Raw genomic sequence first — 24,241 nt, 5'->3', positions numbered from 1 at the left:
TCCGATCATAATCCTGTGAGAATCACGATACGAAATTTACAATCCCCCAAGGTAGCTCCTATATGGCGACTGAACGAAGCCATTCTCACGAACCCACAGGTGCGTACGCAACTGGAGGGGGAGCTAATTTCTTATTTTTGGATTAATGACACCCCGGACCTCAGGCAGTCAGTGATTTGGGAAGCTCATAAAACTTACATTAGGGGCATTCTTATTAAAATATGTTCCAGAAAGAAAAAGGAAAAAAGGGAACGAGTCCGCCAATTGTCATGTCAACTGGAACTGGCGGAACAGTCATTTCGTGCAAAACCTAGTAATGCTGGTTCCCGTCATATTCGCCAACTTAAAACGGAATTGAATCTGTACCTTATGGAAGATACAGAGAAACAACTTAGATGGATGAAACAAAGGTTTTACACAAAAGCCAACAAAATTGACACTATGTTAGCGAATAAATTACGGAATATTAACAGAATACCCCCTACACATTGTATTCTAACTAAAACAGGGGCCATCACAGCCAATCCCCAGAAAATAGCGGAGTCATTTCAGGACTTCTATTCGCAACTATATAAGCACAATACGAATTTTGATAAATGTAAAGCAGATTTATTGTTCCGAGATATAGGGCTTCCCACTTTAACTTTAGATCAAAGGGCTTATATGGATCAAGCCATTACTGCGGAGGAAGTACAATGGGCTATTAAATCGTTGAAGGCACAGAAGGCCCCGGGTCCTGACGGGTTTACAGGCCCATATTACAAGGCTTTTACTAAAGAATTGACCCCACACATCGTGAAACTATTTAACTCAATAAGGGCAGGGGACCGGTTTGTTCCGGATTCTCTTAGAGCCTTTATAACGGCTATTCCCAAGCCTAATAAGGATAGTAACTTAGTTGAAAACCACAGACCCATCACTTTATTGAATCATGATATGAAGTTAATTGGGAAAATATTGGCTAAACGAATTAATACGTTTCTGTCTGATCTCCTTGATAGTGATCAGGCTGGCTTTGTCCCTAACAGACAACCCTCTGATAACATTCGCAGGGCTATTGGTCTAATCTCTTGGGCCAGTGAGAGGGGCACTCCTGCAGTGCTCCTCTCGCTGGATATAGAGAAAGCCTTTGATTCACTGTCCTGGGATTTTCTTAAGTATGTCCTGCTTCGCTATGGGTTTCCGGGGACTTTTCTGTCTTATATCCAGGCTTTATACGATTGCCCCACGGCTCAAATAAAACATCACGGATTTCTCACTACCCCCACTATGATTGAAAGAGGTACCAGACAGGGGTGCCCCTTGTCACCAATTTTGTTTGTGATGGCAATGGAATATTTGGCAGCATTGATAAGACAAAATCGGGATGTCAGTGGGATACATGTGGAGAACCAAGAACATAAATGTTGTTTATATGCTGACGATTTACTATTGACTTTATCGAAGCCTCTGATATCTTTGCCAAACTTATTTAATGTTCTGGATAAGTTCTACGGGATTTCAGGTCTGAAGATTAATGTGTCTAAATCTGAAGCATTACCCCTTAATATGTCATCTAGTATGATAAAATTGTTGAAGCTCAATTTCGATTTCGCCTGGACGAATACATCTATTAAGTATTTGGGAATCCACCTCACAGATTCTTATGGCACGTTATGTGACACTAATTATAGAAATTTCATTAAGCACCTGATGGATTACCTGAAGTCCTGGGAGAATTTTTCAGTTTGGTGGTTTGGCAGGGTTAATATTATAAAAATGAGTATCTTACCTCGGATTCTTTATTTGTTTCGTACCCTTCCTTTAGCACCACCAGCAGACTGGTTATCTCGGTTGCAAAATGCATGTTTCCGGTTTATTTGGAATAATAGACGGCCACGACTTGCTCGGAGCCTATTATATAGGCATAGAACCATGGGGGGATTGGGTGTCCCAAACCTTCGTGAATACTATATGGCTGCTCAGATAGCTCAAATGTTGAACTGGTTTGTTTTACTTCGACCTCCCAAGTGGGTTGTACTGGAACAAGCTATATGTCAATGTAACTTTCTGGGAGATTTTCTTTGGACGCATAAGCATTCCCATAGGTCAGAGACTTTTCCAACTATAAAACATACATTATCTCTGTGGCACAAGATCAAAGTTAATCCTAATTGGATATCTAAACACCAGCCGATGGCACCTTTATTTGACAATCCGATTTTCTTGCCTGGGCTCCAACCGAATCAGTTCCGTTGGTGGAGTGACAATAACCTCACACATGTACGGCATTTTATACTACATGGCAACATAATGAGTTGGTCAGTTTTAAAGGATAGATATAGTGTCCCAGATCGAGAAATGTATAGGTATAATCAAATTCGACATTACTTGTCTTCGGTGCAGAAAAAATGCTCCTTTGGCCCTAATACTTTTTTTGAATCGTTATGCCTCCATCGTCCACGTATGAAAGGCTCTCTTAGTTATATTTATCATCAAAGCGTTAATACCCAACCTATAACCTCTCTAAAATTTGTACAAAGGTGGAATATGGAACTGACGTTGACGTTGCAAGATCGGGATTGGCAGGATATTTTTCTGAGTGCCAAACGTGCTTCCACCAATGTCTTAGCACAGGAAACTGTATATAAAGTTATTAGCAGATGGTACTTAGTTCCGAGTCGCATAGCTAAATGGAATCTCCAAACCAGCCCTAATTGCTTTAGAGGTTGTTCCGAGGCAGGAACGATGGCTCATATATTTTGGCATTGTACTAGGGCACGACGCCTATGGATCCGGGTATATCACCTGATCTATTCCGTCTTGCAAGTGAATCTACCCAAACGGCCTGAGGATGCTCTCTTACATAAGAAAATTGACGCTATCTCTCGGGCACAATACTCCTTAATTACACATTTTTTCACGGCAACAAAGCAGGTGATAGCAAAAGCCTGGCTGACTCCGACCTTGGCTTTTTCTGATGTGAAAACCAGGATAGATGGTGTATTTATTATGGAAAAGTTGACGTGTATAGCTTTAGACAAACAGGAACAATTCGCGAAGGTTTGGGACCCCTGGATCGCCTACCGCTACCCAACCGGGTTTAATCGGTCAGCACTAGCCTATTGAGGACAGGTCGCCATGATTTTCGGAGGGCGGATAATGGAAAATTAGTCTTTGCTTACAACGGCCCTGGTTGATAAGGCAGTGGAATTTAGTTTTATTTTCTTTATTTATTTTTTATTTTATCCTTTCTTTTTCTTCACTAGTATCCCCCTTTTTTTTTTTTTCTGCTTCCTTCTCTTTTCTTCTGTTCTGTACTTTACAGTTCTTCTTTTTCCTTTTGAATTATGTGTATAAAAGGGAAACGTGTAATGTCTATTCCTTGTATTATTTGGACTTGACACATGTTCAGCTTTAATGTCATATACTATGCTTGTTGTTACAATTGGATTTAGCCACTTCACTGTTAGCATCAGAGATGTTTTCAATGCTGCCTGTGTCTATGTGATGACTGTAACAATGCTGACGGATTTGTTATTATGCACGATTTCCTCAATAAAAATTATTGAAATAAAAAAAAAATTGAAATATCCCAGCCTCATCTCCTGTCTCATTAGTAAGAAACACGGACAAAGGAGAATGTTAGGCAAGTGGGTTGGGCAGCAAACTCTTCATGAAGTTTTGTAATATCCTCCTTGATAAGAAATATTTTTGGAGTTTGGTCAAGTTTCTTGTGAAAGCATCAACAGTGAAGCAAAATGTATCAAGAAATTAGAACAGAAATTTTTCACAGCTTGATCGACTGTCTCATTAGCAAGAAACATGGACAAAGTAGAATGTTAAGGAAGGGGGTTGGACAGCAATTTTTTTTCTAATATTCTACTTGATAAGAAATGTTTTTGGAGTTTGTTTTGGAGAATTTAGTTTTCTTATTTGGTTTACAAATAGTGATGGGCGTATGTATTCGGCCGGCGCAAATTTGCGTTGAATTTCCGCTGGCGAATAATTTCACGATATCGCATGAAAATTCTCTGGCAAATTTTCGCCGGCCTGAAAGTTTTTGGATGCTGGTGACAATTCCAAAGCCAGCGACAGAATGAGAGTGAGCCCAGTAGAAGACTGTGCCAAGAAAGACCTGCTGACTTACATCCTGCCCCCCACAAAAGAATGGCATTGTGTCCCCACCACTGTATACTCATCACTTACAGGAGAGCGAGGAAGGAAAAGAAAAACAAAATCTACGGGAGGGGGCATGGGAAGTTTGTAACTAAAACCCCCTGTTTTGTAAACACATGCACTTGAATTAATACTGAATTACTTCTGAGACAGGGGACCAGGGAAGTGCAAATATAGTATTCAGAGCAAGCTCACCGAATTTCTTTGTTGGCTTCTTCCACAGGTATTCTGTGTGTAATACCCAATAGTTCAATGCATTCAGTAGTTGTGGAACAAATCCAGGGCAGCAACTTGTCTGCAAAGTTCTTTATTGGGATAATAAGTTACACAACATGTTTCGGGCCCACGCCCTTTATCAAGTGTAAAAAGGAACAACCAAAAACAATCATTTATAATCTCATGTGACTACCAGCAGTGCAGTATGGGTAAAAGTTTTCCATTAACTATTTAGTGTTATACATCTTAAAGTGCATTGTGCAACTATAACTCCCATATGGCTGCACACAGTTCATCATGGATAAAACTTTTTCATTAACTATTTAGTGATATACATCTTAAAGTGCATTGTGCAACTATAACTCCCATATGGCTGCACACAGTTCATCATGGATAAAACTTTTTCATTAACTATTTAGTGATATACATCTTAAAATGCATTGTGCAATTATAACTCCCATATGGCTACACACAGTTCATCATAGATAAAACTTTTTTCATTAACTATCAGTGATATACATCTTAAAGTGCATAATAGAGATTTTACAAATTTATAAAAGCCTCTCACAAAGTGTAAAATTACAAAATATGATCTCTAATAAATATTGTAAAAACTTATTGTGACCCAATTCATCTAGCTATTAAAAGTGACACACATTATTTCATATAATACATGTTGAAATCCCACTGAAACATAATGTTAAAACCAGGTTACTGCTCAATCCGCCTAACCTGTAAAAGACCTGTAAAAACAAGGAAATTGCCATTAGCCTATCCAATTCACTTGAAATCTTTATGTTGTATCAATTTAGCACTTCTATTATATCAATTTAACAGTACCTTCTAATCTCGCAACGTATGTTGCTATTCTAAGACATTCTGTAATTATTTCCTATCACTGGCTTCTATGTATATATTATCTTTCTTAGCAACAAGGTTGCAATATTATAGTTACCAATTCAAAAATAAACGATATATATATATAAAGACTCCTGATTGAATGGACTCACCCATATGTAAATGCAGCAGGAGTTCCATGTCATTACAACTTGGAATCTAGTTATAATTCCTGGGAACAAAGGACGACAAGCCATTACTATTAAAGAAAACATGATAAATTGCACTGCTCATTTAACCCTTTCGGATAAGCACTATCCAAGCGCTTTATCCATCTGGCCTCCCTCTGCAATAGTATCAAGTTATGATCACCTCCTCTACTGGGTTTTGCTACTGTCTCTAACACTATCCACTTTAGCTGACATACATTATGTTTTACAGTATCAAAATGTCTGGCTACAGGAGTGTCAGTATAGGTATCATTATTAAAATTGCGTATATTGCCTTTATGCTCTTTTATCCTAGTACTGACAGACCTTATTGTCTTCCCTACGTACATTTTCCCGCAGGGACATTTCAGAGCATAAATTACGTGGCTGGTTTTACATGTGGCGTATGACTTTAGTTTGATTACCTCACCTGTAATGGGATGATTTATACAAGGTCCTTTTATAATGGAATTGCAACAGTTGCAATTCATGCACGGGTATGTGCCTACTTTTGGTGTACCTTTAAACACAGTATTGCTATTATCCACTCTTGAAATGGCACATAATGTGTCTCTTATTGACTTACCCTTTTTATACGAGAACCGCGGGGGATTCGAAAAAACTTTTCCGAAGATAGCATCAGTTTGCAGAAGTGGCCAATATTGTTTCACTATCTTTTCTACCTTCTTACTCCTTTTGTCGTATGTACTTACGAAGGTTAATCTATCCGTCTCACCCTGCTTTTGTTTGGGCTGTAATAAAGCAGCACGGTCCATCCCTTTCACCTCTTCTACCACTGCTTTAAGTTTACCTTTGGGGTATCCCCTTTGCAGAAACCTTTCTGTCAGATCGCTACTTGCATGTTTATAACCCACTTCACTGGATGCTATCTTCTTGGCTCTCATAAATTGTCCCTTAGGGATCGCATCCAGTGTTCGTGGGTTATGGAAACTCTTACTGTGGAGGAGATTATTTCGGTCCATTGGTTTCCGATACAAATTTGTACATAGGCCCCCATTTTCTATTTTAATTTGTACATCCAAAAAACTAATAGTTTGGTTGGATGACTCACTGGTAAATTTGACTGTATTGTGGGCCTCATTTGCAGTATCCACCATATTATTAAATGCCTCTAACGGTCCATCCCAAAGGATCAGTATGTCATCCACATACCTATAGTAGCATCTAATATACTGCAAATATGGCTCTCTCAGAAATAATTTATTCTCCAAATCATATACAAATAAATTTGCAAGGGATGGGGCGACCGCTGAACCCATCGACGTCCCTTGTTTCTGCCAATAGAAAAGATCGTCAAATTTGAAATAATTCTTTTTTAATACAATTTCAAGGCAGTCAATTAAGAAATAAACATATGAGTTAGACAAATTAGTTTCCAAGAGAGCATCCTCCACACATTTAATCCCCTCATCTTGGGGTATTGAAGTAAAAAGGCTCTGTATGTCAATACTACAGAGCCAAATACCTGGGGATATATTATGAACCTTATCCAATTTTAACAATAACTCATTCGTATCTTTAAGGCATGTAGGCAAATTACAAACTAAACCTTGTAGATGTCGATCAACGAGTTTGGAGAGGGGTTCAAGTACTGACCCTATTCCGGACACTATGGGTCTTCCAGGTGGATTCTCTAGTGTTTTGTGAATTTTTGGCAATATATACAGCATTGGTATTCTGGGAAAGTCTGTAATAAGATATTCCTTAGTGCTCTTATCTATTGTTCCTGCAGTATAAGCATCAAACACCATTGTATCAATTAACGTTTTAAGTTTAATTGTTGGATCGCTTTCAATTAGGGAATAGTGCCCGGGGGTCTCCAATTGTCTCATAACCTCTGTTCTATATGCAGATATATCCATTATGACCACCGCTCCCCCCTTATCCGCCTTTTTTATTACAATATCTTTATTGTTTTTAAGGGTGGTTAATGCTTTCCTTTCTTCATAATTAAGATTATTGCGGACCCCACTATTGTTACCCCACACTTTTTTCACCTCCTCAGTGACCACCTGTGTAAACATTTCGAGGGCCCCACATGTTACATCAGGGATAAATGTACTTTTCTTTTTCAAAATCGGCAATTTCAAATCAGGCATAGCAGTGTTAGGTTTTACACAGGTGGTCACTGAGGAGGTGAAAAAAGTGTGGGGTAACAATAGTGGGGTCCGCAATAATCTTAATTATGAAGAAAGGAAAGCATTAACCACCCTTAAAAACAATAAAGATATTGTAATAAAAAAGGCGGATAAGGGGGGAGCGGTGGTCATAATGGATATATCTGCATATAGAACAGAGGTTATGAGACAATTGGAGACCCCCGGGCACTATTCCCTAATTGAAAGCGATCCAACAATTAAACTTAAAACGTTAATTGATACAATGGTGTTTGATGCTTATACTGCAGGAACAATAGATAAGAGCACTAAGGAATATCTTATTACAGACTTTCCCAGAATACCAATGCTGTATATATTGCCAAAAATTCACAAAACACTAGAGAATCCACCTGGAAGACCCATAGTGTCCGGAATAGGGTCAGTACTTGAACCCCTCTCCAAACTCGTTGATCGACATCTACAAGGTTTAGTTTGTAATTTGCCTACATGCCTTAAAGATACGAATGAGTTATTGTTAAAATTGGATAAGGTTCATAATATATCCCCAGGTATTTGGCTCTGTAGTATCGACATACAGAGCCTTTTTACTTCAATACCCCAAGATGAGGGGATTAAATGTGTGGAGGATGCTCTCTTGGAAACTAATTTGTCTAACTCATATGTTTATTTCTTAATTGACTGCCTTGAAATTGTATTAAAAAAGAATTATTTCAAATTTGACGATCTTTTCTATTGGCAGAAACAAGGGACGTCGATGGGTTCAGCGGTCGCCCCATCCCTTGCAAATTTATTTGTATATGATTTGGAGAATAAATTATTTCTGAGAGAGCCATATTTGCAGTATATTAGATGCTACTATAGGTATGTGGATGACATACTGATCCTTTGGGATGGACCGTTAGAGGCATTTAATAATATGGTGGATACTGCAAATGAGGCCCACAATACAGTCAAATTTACCAGTGAGTCATCCAACCAAACTATTAGTTTTTTGGATGTACAAATTAAAATAGAAAATGGGGGCCTATGTACAAATTTGTATCGGAAACCAATGGACCGAAATAATCTCCTCCACAGTAAGAGTTTCCATAACCCACGAACACTGGATGCGATCCCTAAGGGACAATTTATGAGAGCCAAGAAGATAGCATCCAGTGAAGTGGGTTATAAACATGCAAGTAGCGATCTGACAGAAAGGTTTCTGCAAAGGGGATACCCCAAAGGTAAACTTAAAGCAGTGGTAGAAGAGGTGAAAGGGATGGACCGTGCTGCTTTATTACAGCCCAAACAAAAGCAGGGTGAGACGGATAGATTAACCTTCGTAAGTACATACGACAAAAGGAGTAAGAAGGTAGAAAAGATAGTGAAACAATATTGGCCACTTCTGCAAACTGATGCTATCTTCGGAAAAGTTTTTTCGAATCCCCCGCGGTTCTCGTATAAAAAGGGTAAGTCAATAAGAGACACATTATGTGCCATTTCAAGAGTGGATAATAGCAATACTGTGTTTAAAGGTACACCAAAAGTAGGCACATACCCGTGCATGAATTGCAACTGTTGCAATTCCATTATAAAAGGACCTTGTATAAATCATCCCATTACAGGTGAGGTAATCAAACTAAAGTCATACGCCACATGTAAAACCAGCCACGTAATTTATGCTCTGAAATGTCCCTGCGGGAAAATGTACGTAGGGAAGACAATAAGGTCTGTCAGTACTAGGATAAAAGAGCATAAAGGCAATATACGCAATTTTAATAATGATACCTATACTGACACTCCTGTAGCCAGACATTTTGATACTGTAAAACATAATGTATGTCAGCTAAAGTGGATAGTGTTAGAGACAGTAGCAAAACCCAGTAGAGGAGGTGATCATAACTTGATACTATTGCAGAGGGAGGCCAGATGGATAAAGCGCTTGGATAGTGCTTATCCGAAAGGGTTAAATGAGCAGTGCAATTTATCATGTTTTCTTTAATAGTAATGGCTTGTCGTCCTTTGTTCCCAGGAATTATAACTAGATTCCAAGTTGTAATGACATGGAACTCCTGCTGCATTTACATATGGGTGAGTCCATTCAATCAGGAGTCTTTATATATATATATCGTTTATTTTTGAATTGGTAACTATAATATTGCAACCTTGTTGCTAAGAAAGATAATATATACATAGAAGCCAGTGATAGGAAATAATTACAGAATGTCTTAGAATAGCAACATACGTTGCGAGATTAGAAGGTACTGTTAAATTGATATAATAGAAGTGCTAAATTGATACAACATAAAGATTTCAAGTGAATTGGATAGGCTAATGGCAATTTCCTTGTTTTTACAGGTCTTTTACAGGTTAGGCGGATTGAGCAGTAACCTGGTTTTAACATTATGTTTCAGTGGGATTTCAACATGTATTATATGAAATAATGTGTGTCACTTTTAATAGCTAGATGAATTGGGTCACAATAAGTTTTTACAATATTTATTAGAGATCATATTTTGTAATTTTACACTTTGTGAGAGGCTTTTATAAATTTGTAAAATCTCTATTATGCACTTTAAGATGTATATCACTGATAGTTAATGAAAAAAGTTTTATCTATGATGAACTGTGTGTAGCCATATGGGAGTTATAATTGCACAATGCATTTTAAGATGTATATCACTAAATAGTTAATGAAAAAGTTTTATCCATGATGAACTGTGTGCAGCCATATGGGAGTTATAGTTGCACAATGCACTTTAAGATGTATATCACTAAATAGTTAATGAAAAAGTTTTATCCATGATGAACTGTGTGCAGCCATATGGGAGTTATAGTTGCACAATGCACTTTAAGATGTATAACACTAAATAGTTAATGGAAAACTTTTACCCATACTGCACTGCTGGTAGTCACATGAGATTATAAATGATTGTTTTTGGTTGTTCCTTTTTACACTTGATAAAGGGCGTGGGCCCGAAACATGTTGTGTAACTTATTATCCCAATAAAGAACTTTGCAGACAAGTTGCTGCCCTGGATTTGTTCCACAACTACTGAATGCATTGACCAGGGAAGTGCATTGTAAGTAGCACTTCTATTATACTTAAACATATTTTAATTTAGCCTTTAGATTGCTTCCACAACCCCCCGAATTTTGTATATCGTTATCATTCACCCCTTGCAATGTGATCTTACCTTCCCATTGACTCCAATGCACTTGGCAAAATATTCACCACCATTATCACAGAAGACTAGCCTTGTGTTCCATGACGGTTCCATGACGGATGCATTACAAACCCCCTCATTTTAGAAAATGAAGGGATAAGTTACTATACTACATTGAAAGTCACAATACTGAGTTGTGCCAGCATGAGTTTATGTGTAACAAATCACACCAAACTAATTTAATTGAATTTTATCAGGAATTGAGCAGGAAGCTTGACTCTGGTTAGATGGCTGTGAATGTGATCTACTTAGATGTTGTTAAAGCATTTGGTATAGTACCACCGATAAGGGGTATGGTTAATTTAAGGAATATGGGCCTGGAACATAGTATTTGTAGTTTGGTAGAGCAGTGGCAGAAGGATAAATTACAAAGCGTTGAACATTTTCTAAATAGACCAGTGTTGTTAGTGGAGGGACTTGAAGGAGGACATTTAAATATTGATTATATTTTTGCTGTTGGTACTAAACTGTGCAAAACTAAGTCCTATGCTGGATGCTTCCACTTTGCAGAGTGGTTTCACTAAACTGGAAAACTGGGAAGCAAATGGTTCAGTGTATCAGTGTTGATAAATGCAAGGTAGAAACACTTAGGTAGAAATAACATAAATTTGAGTTATACACTTTAGCATGATCGGGTTTTTATATAATGGCCTTTATAATTATGAGAGAGAGAGAGAGAGAGAGAGAGAGAGAGAGAGAGAGAGAGAGAGAGAGAGAGATCCATGTAGAACGAGTGCACACCGGGAACATTTTTAAAAAAATCACATTTTTTATTTGAAAAATGTTTAAAACAGGCCGACGTTTCGGTCTCCTTCTAAGACCATTATCAAGTCTTGATAATGGTCTTAGAATGAGACCAAAACGTCGGCCTGTTTTAAACATTTTTCAAATAAAAAATATGTGATTTTTAAAAAAAATTTCCCTGTCTGTACTTGTTCTACAATTTCTGTATACAATTTCTGTGAGTAGCACCCAAGTTATTTATTAATATATATATATATATATATATATATATATATATATATATATATATATATATATATATATATATATATATATATATATATATAGTAAATTTAGACACAGTGCACACGGACAACCAAAGAGCAATGCCTGTGTGCTGGTTATATATATCAGGTCAATATTTTATTTAGATCAACGTTTTGACCCTCACTGGGGTCTTTGTCAAGATATATACAAAAGGTTTCATCCTTATATTTATAGCCACACTTGTGCACGTTCCCCACAGACCACCCCTACCATAAAGTGTCCAATATCAGGCCGAAAATTCCCATGTTACTTGCAAGAACGGTGATTAGTGCTGCCACCTAGAGATGAAACACAAATATATCCAAAGTAGATAATGTTAAAAACATGTATGGATCAATTAAAAACAATATTAACATTCATCCAAGAAAGATATATAGGAGCAGTTTTACAAAAGGCTTTTTGTAATAATAGGTGACCTCAGTCGCCTCCTCTTCTAGGGATGGGAAAAATGTCCATAAACTGAAAGGTGGGAGGTAGGGATGTAGCGAACTGTTCGCCCGCGAACTAGTTCGCGCGAACTTCGACCGTTCGCGTCCGCCAAATGTTCGCGAACGTTTGGGAACGTTCGCAGTTTGAGTTCGCGTTCGATCGTTCGACCATTCGACCATTCGAATTCCTTCGACCGCTAAAAATCTAACGATTTCCATTCGTTCGAACGATTGTAAGCATTGGATCCAATGAAAAGCATTCGATGAAAATGGCTTCGATCGTTCGATTCGAATGAAAATCCTTCGATCGAACAATTAAAATCCTTCGATCGTTCGAATCGAATGATTTTAGCGGTGTTCGAAGTTCGCGAACACCAAATCGGCAGTTCACTACATCCCTAGTGGGAGGACCATGACCTTTTTCCAGATAGTGTTTATATAGAGGAATGTCAGTTTGTCCCTTTTCAAATGCAGCCCTTAAAGATGACCTATGGTTTCCCATGCGTTCTCGAATGGTATTCTGGGTTTTTCCTACATAGGTCAGCCCGCATGGGCACACTATGATATAAACCACATGGATGGTGGTGCATGTTATGCGGTGTCTGATCTCTATGGGTCTACTGGTGTGAGGGTGATTTTTACCAGTTATCATGTTTCTACCCATTTTTAAGTGGTGCCAACCGTAAAGGTTCTGTGTTATAACATTTTAAGGGATCTGTAGGCATCAAGATATCTTTTAAATTCTTCCATCTTTTAAATCCCCACATGGGTTTTTGTTTTAATGTATTTGGTAAACTACTGTCACTAGCCAAAACTGACCAGTTTTTATTAACGATATTTTTATGACAGAGGTACCAGTATTGTATTGTGTGGTAATCACCATTCTCTTTGGGTCATTTTGCTCTTCTGGTGTTTTAAAGCTTTATTCATCGCCAGAGTTAGTGTTGTATGTTTATAGCCCCTCTCCAGGAAGCGATCATAAGCTTCTTGTAACTGTTCATTGCATCTTTTCATACATGAATTGTTACGGATTACTCTCAAAAACTGAGAGAACGGGACACTATTTTTGGTTGAAGGTGGATGGAAACTATTATAATGTAAAATGGTGTTTCTATCCGTTGATTTCCGGTAAAGTTTATAGCCCAATCCACTTTCTTCCAATGAAATGGAAACATCCAAAAATTGCATTTCTTTATCACCAACCCAGAGAGTAAAGTGTACAGGTGCATCCAAATCATTTCGATCTGCCACCATTTTTTCTAGGGAGTTCTGGTCACCCTGCCACAAAATAAAGTTGTCATTGATATAGCGATAGTAACTTATGATGTTAGATTGTTATTTTGACATTATATATCTATTCTCATACAATGACATGTAGCAGTTGGCATAAGCAGGTGCCAAGGCAGCTCCCATGGTTGTGCCCTCTTTTTGCAAATAGAAACAGTTTTCGAAATTAAAATAGTTGTGTTTTAGAGTTAATTGTAATAGGTCACATATGAAATTCACAGGTGGACCTTCACAGTATGCAGATGTCTCTAACACAGAATAATTTATAGTGACTGAAACCTTAAGTTTGAATAAAGTAAAACTCGGCAGATAGGATGGTTGTTAATGGTACATTCTCTACTTGGAGTAAGGTTCTTAGTGGGGTCCCTCAGGGCTCAGTATTGGGTCCACTTTTATTTAACTTGTTCATTAATGACTTAGGGGAGGGTATTGTAAGCAATGTATTTGCAGATGACACAAAACTATCCAGCCCAATTAATTCCATCCAGGATGCAGCATCCTTGCAACACGATCTTGACAAATTGGCAATCTGGGAAGCTAAGTGGCAAATGAGATTCAATGTTGATAAATGTAAAGTCATGCACATGGGATGTAAAAATATCCAAGCCATTTATACCCTTAATGGGACTGCACTAGGCAAATCCATTATGGAAAAGGACCTTGGAGTCTTTGTAGATTAGAATTTAATTTGAACTTGGATGTAGCAAACAATGCAGTCAGTAGCATCAAGGGCAAATAAGGTCTTGAGCTGTATTAAAAGGGGCATTGATTCACAGCAGGAAGCGGTCATTCTTCTACTTTATAGAGCACTGTTAAGGCCCCATCTAGAATATGCCATACAGTTTTGGTCTCCATCACTCAAACAGGACATTATTGTATTAGAGAGGGTACAGAGAAGGGCAACTAAGCTGGTAAAAGGTAGCTATGAAGAAAGACTGGCCAAATTGGGGATGTTCGCGCTGGAGAAGAGGTGTTTAAGGGGCGATATGATAACTATATATACATATATAAGGGGTCATATAATAATCCCTTTTATGCTTTATTTACCAGTAGTGGAAGTAGGGAATCCGCGCTCTGCCAATTAGCACCTGATGAATGAATGCATCAATCCTCCCGAATAGATGTACCGAACATCCCAAACAATTGAACTTTCAGTAGGAGAGAGGAGAGCACTCTGACGCAGATTAACTGCTTGTGATTAATATTTATTTAAGCTGCTATACACAACATGTTTCGGGCTGTAATTGCCCTTTCTGACACTTGAGAAAGGGCAATTACAGCCCGAAACATGTTGTGTATAGCAGCTTAAATAAATATTAATCACAAGCAGTTAATCTGCGTCAGAGTGCTCTCCTCTCTCCTACTGAAAGTTTATTTACCAGTAGGTCTTTCCAGCTGACACAAGGTCACCCATTCCGTTTAGAAGAAAAAAGGTTCTGCCTAAATATTCGGAAGGGGTTTTTTACAGTGAGAGCTGTGAATATGTGGAATTCTCTCCCTGAATCAGTTGTACTGGCTGATACATTAGATAGCTTTAATAAGGGGTTGGATAGCTTTTTAGCAAGTGAGGGAATACAGGGTTATGGAAGATAGCCCATAGTACAAGTTGATCCAGGGACTAGTCCGATTGCCATTTTGTCAGGAAGGAATTTTTTCACCCTCAGAGGGGAATTGGAGAGACTTCAGAAGGGTTTTTTTTTGCCTTCCTCTGGATCAACTGGCAGTTCGGCAGGTCAAAAAGTTAAAAGGTTGAACTGGATGGACGTGTGTCTTTTTTCAACCTAACTTACTATGTTACTATGTTACTTGTGTTTAAAAATGAGACCTGGAATGTAATGGGATCCCATGCAAATTATATACATTAAAAAGCAGTGAGTTCTGGCACATGAAGTGCATTATGAACAATGGCTACTGGCATAACTGTGCAGCAACAAGTCAGCAGGCTAATCTGAAACTTTCCAAACATCATCCCTCAGTCACCCCCCTTGGAGACAAGGAGGACACACATGTAGGGTTGCCATTTGCTATAGCTTTATTACTGTTAATAAACAACAGAACTATATATAAGGATATAATCAAGCAAATAAATAACCTAAATCATCACAAGGATTGCTTGTCCACAGAAAAACACAAAAGACTACATGCTATGCCAACCAACCATGGAACTCTTGGACCACTACTTCTTAGCACTGAGTGGAGTGTCTGGCAGTGGTGGTAGGGCCTTCATTTATCGTATTTAGAAATTCTGGAGTATAAACCTCTATTAGTGGATAAATTATGCATACTACTAAGCACCAGTCACAGGAGCAGAGTGCTAATCTATAATAGCAGAAATGGTTGGGTTAGGGTATGGGGATTATAGTAATACCTTGTATTGGACAAGTGCTCAGCACAGCACATATTATAACTACCCTTTATATTCTACTATTTGAAAGTTTACCTAATACAGTGATTTTTTCTAACATTGATATCTCCCTTTACATTTAGAATACTAACAACAATGTTTTATTTATTTGCAAAGTGCATTTACAATGGTTAATTCAAAATTGCAATTGAACAATACTGTGCCTTTGATTGAAACCTTTTAAAACCTTTATCCCTGTGACTTCATAAGCGAGTGTGGGAGCTACTAACCACGTGTTGCATGTGATCTATGTGTTACATGTGAATTAAGTGTTAAGCTGCATTAAAAACATTAAATAGTTGGTGTTTGCTGTGCATGCTGGGAGTGCTGGGTGCAAGAAGGAAGTATGTGCAAAAGAGTGGTGTGAAAATTTTAATAGAAGGCAAGAATACACTAATTCATGTGGGACATTTATAAATATCAGGTGTACAGAAATGCAGTTTGGGTAAGAACTGTGCTGATTTATGCAGCAAAACAGCCAGCACCCATGGCACACTTATTATAATGAGCTTCAATGTGTCAATACAAAACAAATTAAAACTATGAAATAAAATGCTGTTAAAAAAGAGACCAACTGCCATATGTAAGTATACAGTTATAGGCTGTCCTATGGAAAGCCATCTAATGCTAGCCATGCTAGGGAGAGTATAAGGAACTGGGAAACGAGAAGTAAATAAATGTGCGTCAAGAAGGAAATAGCAGACAGTGCTAATTTGGAAGAGGACGTGAAAGACAAGGGAAAGAAATATAATCAGGGGAAAAAGCATAAGGATAATATTATAATAGAAAGGGGATGGGGAGACAACAACATACAGAAAAAAGAGATGGAAAGAATGAAACATAAAAGTGGAAGTGAGAGAAGGAAATAAAAGTAGTAGGTCATTTAAAAAGTGAAAGTGAAGAGAATACCATTTAAAACGAGAATTCACATAAGGAGAAAGGGACAGAAGGAGGAGAAAAAGTCATAACAGGAGTTAGGGCAAGACATGGAACAATTAAAAAAAAAACCTCAAAGTGAATGAAGAAGGAAATAAAGGTGAAAATATATATAAAGATACAAGTCATATATTTCAGTATAGTTACTGCATGTTTGTTCTTGGGTACTCTTAGTGGGTTAATTACTAAAACTATATAATTTTTTATTTAAAACAAAGTTTACCAAACTCCCTTCCATGAACTGAACTCATTTATCAATAATTTTTCTTGAAAAAGTCAGAGTAAAAAAACGTTGTGAGAAAATTAAGCATCAATTCGTATGGTACAACTAATGCTCTGAAAACTCAACTTTATCGAATTGTCTCTGCAAAAAGTCAACTTTTTCGGATTATTCCACGAAAACCCGGCCTTTCCAGCGCAGACCACGATGTCAAGAAACAACTTCAGGGACATATGAGTTTTACATGGCCATCAACAGGTTTGAGATTCGGCTTTGGGGTATAATAAATCTTCAAGAATCTATTTTTTTTCTTTGAAAAATTGGAGTTTTCCCCTCGGCCAGATAATTCAAGGTTTAATTAATGGGCCCCGTAACTTTGGCCATATTGTAAACAGGCTCTTTCTTGCATTATTAAGTCTTTTTATACCAAATGATTCAATGTAGACAGATTGAGAATGTGTAAATCCAAAGAATGTTGCAGCGCACTCCGAAGGTCAAGGATCACTTAATTCAGCTTCAGTTTAAGAACAGTTATCTTTTTTTCCCTGCTTTTTTAGTTGTGTAATTAGTTCATAAATTTTTGCTTACTTACCACATACCTCTCTATTTCTGTTCTTCCTGTTCTTCCTGCTCTTATCTACAGCCATTCTGCCTTCTTCTTTCAACCATTTTCACATACAGTAGATACATAATCTGGGCATTGTTCTTGACAAACATTATGCTGTGACAGACATTGTTGCTCTAAATCCTTAAATCTGAGATTCTCTTTCCCTGTGAGATTACCTATCTCCACATTTTACACCCTGCCTGAACTGTCCTTTTATATCATTTACACTGCATCTGAGATCTATTTTCATATCCCTAAGCCCAGCATATGCTCGCCCCATGCACATTTTGCAACCTGGCCCAGTGTTATAATGAAAGCACTTTCTATTAATGCCCATACTTGGCATTTTTTTGTAACACAAATTTACAGTCAGTAACTTTAAATATAAAATTTTCAGTGATTCCAGCGTATGCCTTCTATTTTAAGACCGTTTCTAGTGGTGTACCGTGATTTGGCTGCACTGGCCACAGTATATTTAATATCAAGTATTTTATCAACTGAGCCCACAATTTATAGGGGTAACCTCAGCAGTTATCATATATTACCAAAGTTTCAACCGGGTTTAGTAACCCATAGCAACCATAGCATAGTTATTTTGTTAAAAGGGTACTTGACTTAATTACAAATAATAATACTATGAGCTTGTACCAGAATTGTTTTATACAGAATATATATTACCAGACTTATTTCATTTCTTTTTAAGAGGAGGTGAGCAGGGACCTCGATTCTGGGATGGCAGTGGATATTATCTACTTAGACTTTGTTAAACCATTTGATACAGTGCCACACAGAAGGTCACTGGTTAAATTAAGGAATGTTGGCCTGGAAAATAGTATTTGTACCTGGATAGAGAACTGGCTAAAAGATAGACTACAAAGAGTGGTGGTAAATGGAACATTTTCTAATTGGACCAGTGTTGTTAGCCCGCAGGGCTCTGTACTTGGTCCTTTGCTTTTCAACTTGTTCCTGGAGGAGGGCTTTGAAAGTACTGTTTCTATTTTTGTTGATGATACTAAATTGTGCAGAACTATAGGTTCCATGCAGGATGCTGTCATTTTGCAGAATGATTTGACTAAATTGGAAAACTGGGCAGCAAACTGGAAAATGAGGTTCAATGTTGATAAATGCAAGGTTCTGCACTTTGCCAAAATAATATAAATGCAAGTTATACACTAAATGGCAGTGTGTTGGAGGGTTTCCTTTAAGGAGAAGGATCTAGGGGTTTTTGTAGATAACATATTGTCTAGGTGGCCATACTAGGGCAGATTTTTTACTTCCAAACGACCAATTTCAGAACGTTCTGATAATATCGGTAAGTTATCGGATAGTTGATGGTGTACGAACGTTCGTCTCAACATTATCGTTCACAAAATTGATCGGATGAGTTGAAAAATTTTAGTCGTTCACTAATAAAATCGGCCAGTGAGTGTGAAATACAGACATTTGTCGTAGAACGATCGTTCTTTGCGCATGTCAGGATTGTAGCACAAGCCAACGAACATATACAGAAGGACCAGAACATTCTTTGCTTAAAGCTTCATTAACCATATGTAAAGAAAAATAAATTGGTGCTCACTGCAGAAATATCATCCTATAACCTCATATGTGAAAGAAAGTTTATTTATAAATCCAAATGTCTGCATGGGGCATGGAAGGAGAAACTGACTATATACTACAGACAATGACACAATGCTGGCACAAGTGTGAAAGTGCAGGGTATACAGTCTGTGTCTGATTGTTCTGTTTATAGATACTGATTTTATCAGATACACAAAAACCAGACAGGTGGTGGACAACAATATCAACCAATACCCAACTACACAAAGCAGTCACAGCAGCCAGACAAATGTTGGGCAAGACAAGAGGGGCTGCCACTTGTACAGCACAGACATAAAAACATTATATAGTGAATAAAGTACCCCCTTTTGTAAAATATAAGGATATTATAAGTTACCGAGGAGTTTCATGACCATATAAAAACACGAGGCCGAAGGCCGAGTGTTTTTATACAGGTCAGGAAACTCCGAGGTAACTTCTAATATCCTCATATTTTGCAACTGGGGGTACTTTATTTATTATAATACACAAGTTTCGGTGAGTCATGTGACGGAAATTACATCAGAACTCACCGTTTATAACTGATGACATCAGAACTCACCGTTTATAAGGATATAATTTACAGGATATTCATGGCTTTTGTGTATTATAAACATTATAAACCACATAAAAATCTCTATATGTATTAAAAGCTTGGTTGCATTTGAAACACATGCAAAACATTATGTGATAAACATACTTGGGAAAAAAAATGCACAAGATTTTTACAGCAAATTATTCACCAGTATTGGAAACTTTTTTGCATATGTTCTCAAGTGTTGTTTCTAATGAACTTACAGATTTTTTAATGTTTGCCAAGATTTGCTTGCATTTTTCAATATCCCCTAAGATATTTTGTTCTTTTTTTGATCAGAGTCATTGGTTGCTGCTGCAATGGAAAACTCTTCTGAAATTTGAACATCTGACTGTCCCTCTGTATAAAGATACAGTAGTTTTTGTGGTGCAATGTATTCTTCTGTGAAATAAAGTGGAAAATTGTTTTAATATTTTTTTTCTTTTTTTATTTAACAGTGGTGGCTGCTTAGAACTATAATGTGTAACCTACCTGTACTGGTTAATAGAATGCATGGGCTGCTAGGAGATGTGTCACTCAACTCTTCCACTGGATTTTCTGTTGCATCAGAGGTTGCATAGGTTTTGGACTGCTCAAGTGGATCAATGGTCACAGTGTCATCCGAGTCATTATTCTCCTCCCTGTCATCCTTCTCACAATCCTCTGACTCTGGCAGATCAGGCTTGCCCACAGAAGAAGAGGCACTTCTTCTAGAATATTTTCTGGTCCAAAGCAACTTTTTACGCTTTTGTTCTGTAAAAAAAAAAAAAAAAGGTAAATAACACGTTTTAGAACTTCGATATAGTAAAGTAATAAAAATACCCTTTTTTTAATTATCCTTCTAATGCTTAGAAGTTGTTCTCGCTCTCTCAACCTCAAATCTGACCATCTTTAACGAAGCTGGTCTTTTGATCTGGTTACTCCAAACTTCTTGTGAAGCCCTTGGATGACTATGTCCAAGATATTATTTTTCCTTGTATTCGGCCTTGAATACTCTGCCTCTTTGCAGTCATGATCTTTTTCTTCCAGGATGGACACCATGTACACCATCTCTTGTTTGGACATAGCAGTAGCCTTTCTCCTTGCACTGTCTTCCTCCTTTCTCCTTCCACTGTCTCCCTCATAGGTAGGCTTTCTTGTGCTACTGTGTTCCTCCATGGCTTCTCCACTGTGCTGCTGCATCAGAGAAACCTGTGTGATGTCACAACCGGAAGTAGGAGGAGCCAGTGAAATCTACGATAAATCCGTTTGTTCGTTCGTTTGTCGCGCAGTTTGTGGGACCGAACGAGCTGATCTAGATCGTAGAATTATCCCTTCGTCTTTCTACTAACATAATTTGGTAAGCATGCCTTTTATGACATAGTCAATGCAATTACCTGTACACCAGTAGTTATTACTATTAATCATTGTTTTGATTGTTTCCTCAGCTACATTATCAACATGCCATCAGAAAAATTTACCAACCCAGAATTCCTGAGAGAATTTATTGAATTGTACCGGGCCCTTCCTTGTCTCTGGAAAGTGAAATCGGAAGATTACATGAATAAAATGAAACGAGAAAAGGCATATGAAGAATTGGCAAACCTTTGCAAATCAGTGTGCCCTAAAGCTGATGTTCAATCTGTGAAGATGAAAATTTCTAATGTAAGGACTGTTTTTAAAAAAGAATTAAACAAAGTGCAAGCTTCCAAAAAATCAGGTGCCTCAGCTGATGACTTATATGTTCCGAAACTATGGTACTATGATCTGCTACTGTTTACAGTGGATCAGGAGGTGGCAAGGGACTCCAGGTCCAACTTTTCAAGTCATGTTGAATCGGAACTGACTCAGGCAAGCCAATCAGAGGATGTAACAGCCGTACAAGCGCATGACATCGCAGCTGAACAAGTACTTGAAGAACAAGGGGACCACACAGAACATATGTCCCAGGTAACCTCATAAAAAACACAATGTATACATATACATTTTAAAGATTATGTTTACTTTATTTTAAAATGAATGCTGACACAATTTAGGTACACATTAAATGCTGAAGCATAAAACCATAGCTGATAGCATTTTAAAACCATAGCTGATAGCATTTTAAAACCATAGCTGATAGCATTTTTAAACCATAGCTGATAGCATTTTTAAACCATAGCTGATTGCCAATCTACTGCACCAGTGCCATTGAAGAAATCAACATATTTCTCTCTGCTTAATTTGGCCTCAATAGTAGCATTTCGTGATATAGCAGCTTGCAGTTCCAAAAGTCCATTTGGCTCACTTCGCCACTCATCTGATATAACAGTTTGTTGATCGATGTCCTCTCTGTCCACCATATTTCCTGGCATGTAGGAAGCGCTGCTTGTGCGGCGTAGCAAGTTATGTAGCACACAGCAGGCCAAAACAACACTATCAATTTTTATTGGGGATAGATTTATGGCGGAATGGAAAATGCAAAATCGATTAGCTAGTATGCCATAATGCCGATAATTGTAAATTCTTCTTTCAGTTGACAATTTTTTTGTGGGAAAGGCTTTAAAACATGTTTATGTAATGCAAAAGCTTCATCTGCAACAAAAACATAATTCATCCCTTCTCTTGAATCAGAATTTGGTGGTAGGTGTAATTGGTCATTTTTGAGCTGCTGATAAAATAAGGTTTGTTCCATGGCTCCACCATCTGACACTCTTCCATTTTTCCCCACATCAACCATTAAAAATTCATATTTGGCATTAACTATTGCCAAAAGCACAATGCTGAAATACCCCTTGTAGTTAAAATAATAGGAGCCAGAACTGGAGGGAGGCTGGATCCTCACATGCTTTCCATCAATTGCTCCAAGACAGTTTGGAAAATTCCAGTAATCTTCAAATTGTTTAGCTACTGCTTTCCACTCCACTTCAGTTGAGGGGAACTGCAACAAAAAAAGGTTAAGAAATTATATTCATTGTAATTGATATGTTACATTTCTCACACTTTTTTTATTTTCACAGGCATCACAACACACTAGCAGTACTAGTGCTTCCAGCCTTCCAAACACAGATGGACAAGAAGATAGTATGTCACAAAAAATGCCCAAGGGCAGGAAAAGAAAAAATAAAGTAAATTATGAAGCTGTTACTCTTCTTCACATGCCATCAGATGAGTTTGATGCATTTGGGTTCGCGACTGCTTCCAAACTGAGAAAAATGGATGAAGAACAGAGGCTGTTTGCAGAATCAATTATAACTGAATCCCTGCAAAGAGGCCTAAGAAAAAAACTAAATGACACAACTAGATGCATGGACAATCCATATGAAAGCACTAATAACTCAAACTGGTTTCCTTCACATCAATTTCCTCAGCACACACACAGAATGTCCACACCAAATTCTGTTGTAACATATGACCAACAAACGGCATGGCCATCGATGGTATCTCCTATACCAACAAACAATGGATTTAAAAATAATGTTTCTATTTCAGAACAGGAACAACCGCAATATTCTCATCTATAAACTTGTGCACAATTGGATGTTTTTGCACTTTTTTGTAATATAGTTGATATATTGTTAAATTATAATTCCAGTTATATAGTTTGTATGTATTATTGGTACACCCTGTTTATATTTTATTTATGTTTCATTTCAATAAATGTTAAACTTTACAATACTCTGTCTGTCCAATGATGGCTGTGGGAGGTGAACCTGGCAGGGCTTTAATCTGAAAGTTTGTAAACTAAACAAATAGAGATTTTACCTTTAAATATTCTGCATTCAGTGCTTCCACTATGGCATTGCAGGTTTCTGGAATGATACGCCCCAAAGCCTGTGCAGAAATTCCCGCTGAGAATTTTAAATCTTCAAAGGACCTTCCTGTTGCAAGATATCGTAGTGTTGCAATTAATCTCTGCTCTGCAGGTATAGCTTGCCTCATGCATGTGTCTTGTTTAGAAATCTGTGGTGCTACCGCTTGTAGAAGAGTGTTAAAACTGCTGTCTGACATCCGTAGGTAGTTTTTGAAATCACCAGGGTTTCTTTCTCTCAGCTCTTTCAATAGACCCATGTGTGAATACTGCTCACGCTTCATAAACCATCGTTTGCTCCACAATGATCTCTTTTTTTTTTTCTTTTGTACTGATGTTAATAAAACTATAGCAAGTGCAGCTCTATGCTTTGAATCCATAAACAAAGCCATTCCACAGATCGTTTGTTGATCAATGTTCGTCCGCACACTAAGGAACTTTCGGCAAACAAACATCCACCAATGACTAATGTTTTACATCACTTCCTGTATTCTGTACATCCTGCTTCCGCCACAAGTTTATATTGCATCGTACGTTGATGTATAATCATTCTTTTATTTTGGCAAACGATACGATTATATCTGTTCATATAATCGTTCTCCG

General features: G+C 37.6%; 3 protein-coding genes across 3 annotated transcripts; 1 reads left to right on the top strand and 2 right to left on the bottom strand.

The window, feature by feature from the left end:
• Positions 1 to 4,973: 4,973 nt before the first annotated feature.
• LOC121401419 lies at positions 4,974 to 7,552 on the bottom strand. Its single transcript, XM_041586039.1, has 2 exons — positions 5,385 to 7,552; positions 4,974 to 5,117 (listed from the first exon to the last, which is right to left on the bottom strand). The coding sequence occupies exon 1, from the start codon at positions 7,538 to 7,540 to the stop codon at positions 5,474 to 5,476; it is 2,067 nt and encodes a 688-aa protein (XP_041441973.1). The 5' UTR covers positions 7,541 to 7,552; the 3' UTR covers positions 4,974 to 5,117; positions 5,385 to 5,473.
• An 8-nt stretch (positions 7,553 to 7,560) lies between these two features.
• On the top strand, positions 7,561 to 10,042 carry LOC121401420. Its single transcript, XM_041586040.1, has 2 exons — positions 7,561 to 9,631; positions 9,899 to 10,042. The coding sequence occupies exon 1, from the start codon at positions 7,713 to 7,715 to the stop codon at positions 9,540 to 9,542; it is 1,830 nt and encodes a 609-aa protein (XP_041441974.1). The 5' UTR covers positions 7,561 to 7,712; the 3' UTR covers positions 9,543 to 9,631; positions 9,899 to 10,042.
• A 12,279-nt stretch (positions 10,043 to 22,321) lies between these two features.
• Positions 22,322 to 23,898, bottom strand: LOC121401216 (protein ANTAGONIST OF LIKE HETEROCHROMATIN PROTEIN 1-like). The gene is made up of 2 exons (XM_041585546.1): positions 23,593 to 23,898; positions 22,322 to 22,768 (listed from the first exon to the last, which is right to left on the bottom strand). Exons 1-2 carry the CDS (start codon positions 23,896 to 23,898, stop codon positions 22,322 to 22,324), a joined length of 753 nt encoding a protein of 250 aa, XP_041441480.1.
• Between the last annotated feature and the right edge of the window lie 343 nt (positions 23,899 to 24,241).

The sequence above is a fragment of the Xenopus laevis genome, chromosome 3L (assembly GCF_017654675.1).
Source record: "Xenopus laevis strain J_2021 chromosome 3L, Xenopus_laevis_v10.1, whole genome shotgun sequence".
NCBI lineage: Eukaryota > Metazoa > Chordata > Amphibia > Anura > Pipidae > Xenopus > Xenopus laevis.
The sequence above is the reverse complement of the archived record's forward strand: the minus strand, read 5'-3'. Positions and strand labels throughout refer to the sequence as shown.

Bases quoted from the DNA above. Each gene is read 5' to 3' on its own strand.
- LOC121401419 (XM_041586039.1), bottom strand. From the start codon at position 7,540: ATGCCTGATTTGAAATTGCCGATTTTGAAAAAGAAAAGTACATTTATC.
- LOC121401420 (XM_041586040.1), top strand. From the start codon at position 7,713: ATGGATATATCTGCATATAGAACAGAGGTTATGAGACAATTGGAGACC.
- LOC121401216 (XM_041585546.1), bottom strand. From the start codon at position 23,898: ATGGGTCTATTGAAAGAGCTGAGAGAAAGAAACCCTGGTGATTTCAAA. The intron at 22,769-23,592 runs GTAAAATCTCTA...TTTTTGTTGCAG, and splicing joins TGAATGCAGAATATTTAAAG to TTCCCCTCAACTGAAGTGGA.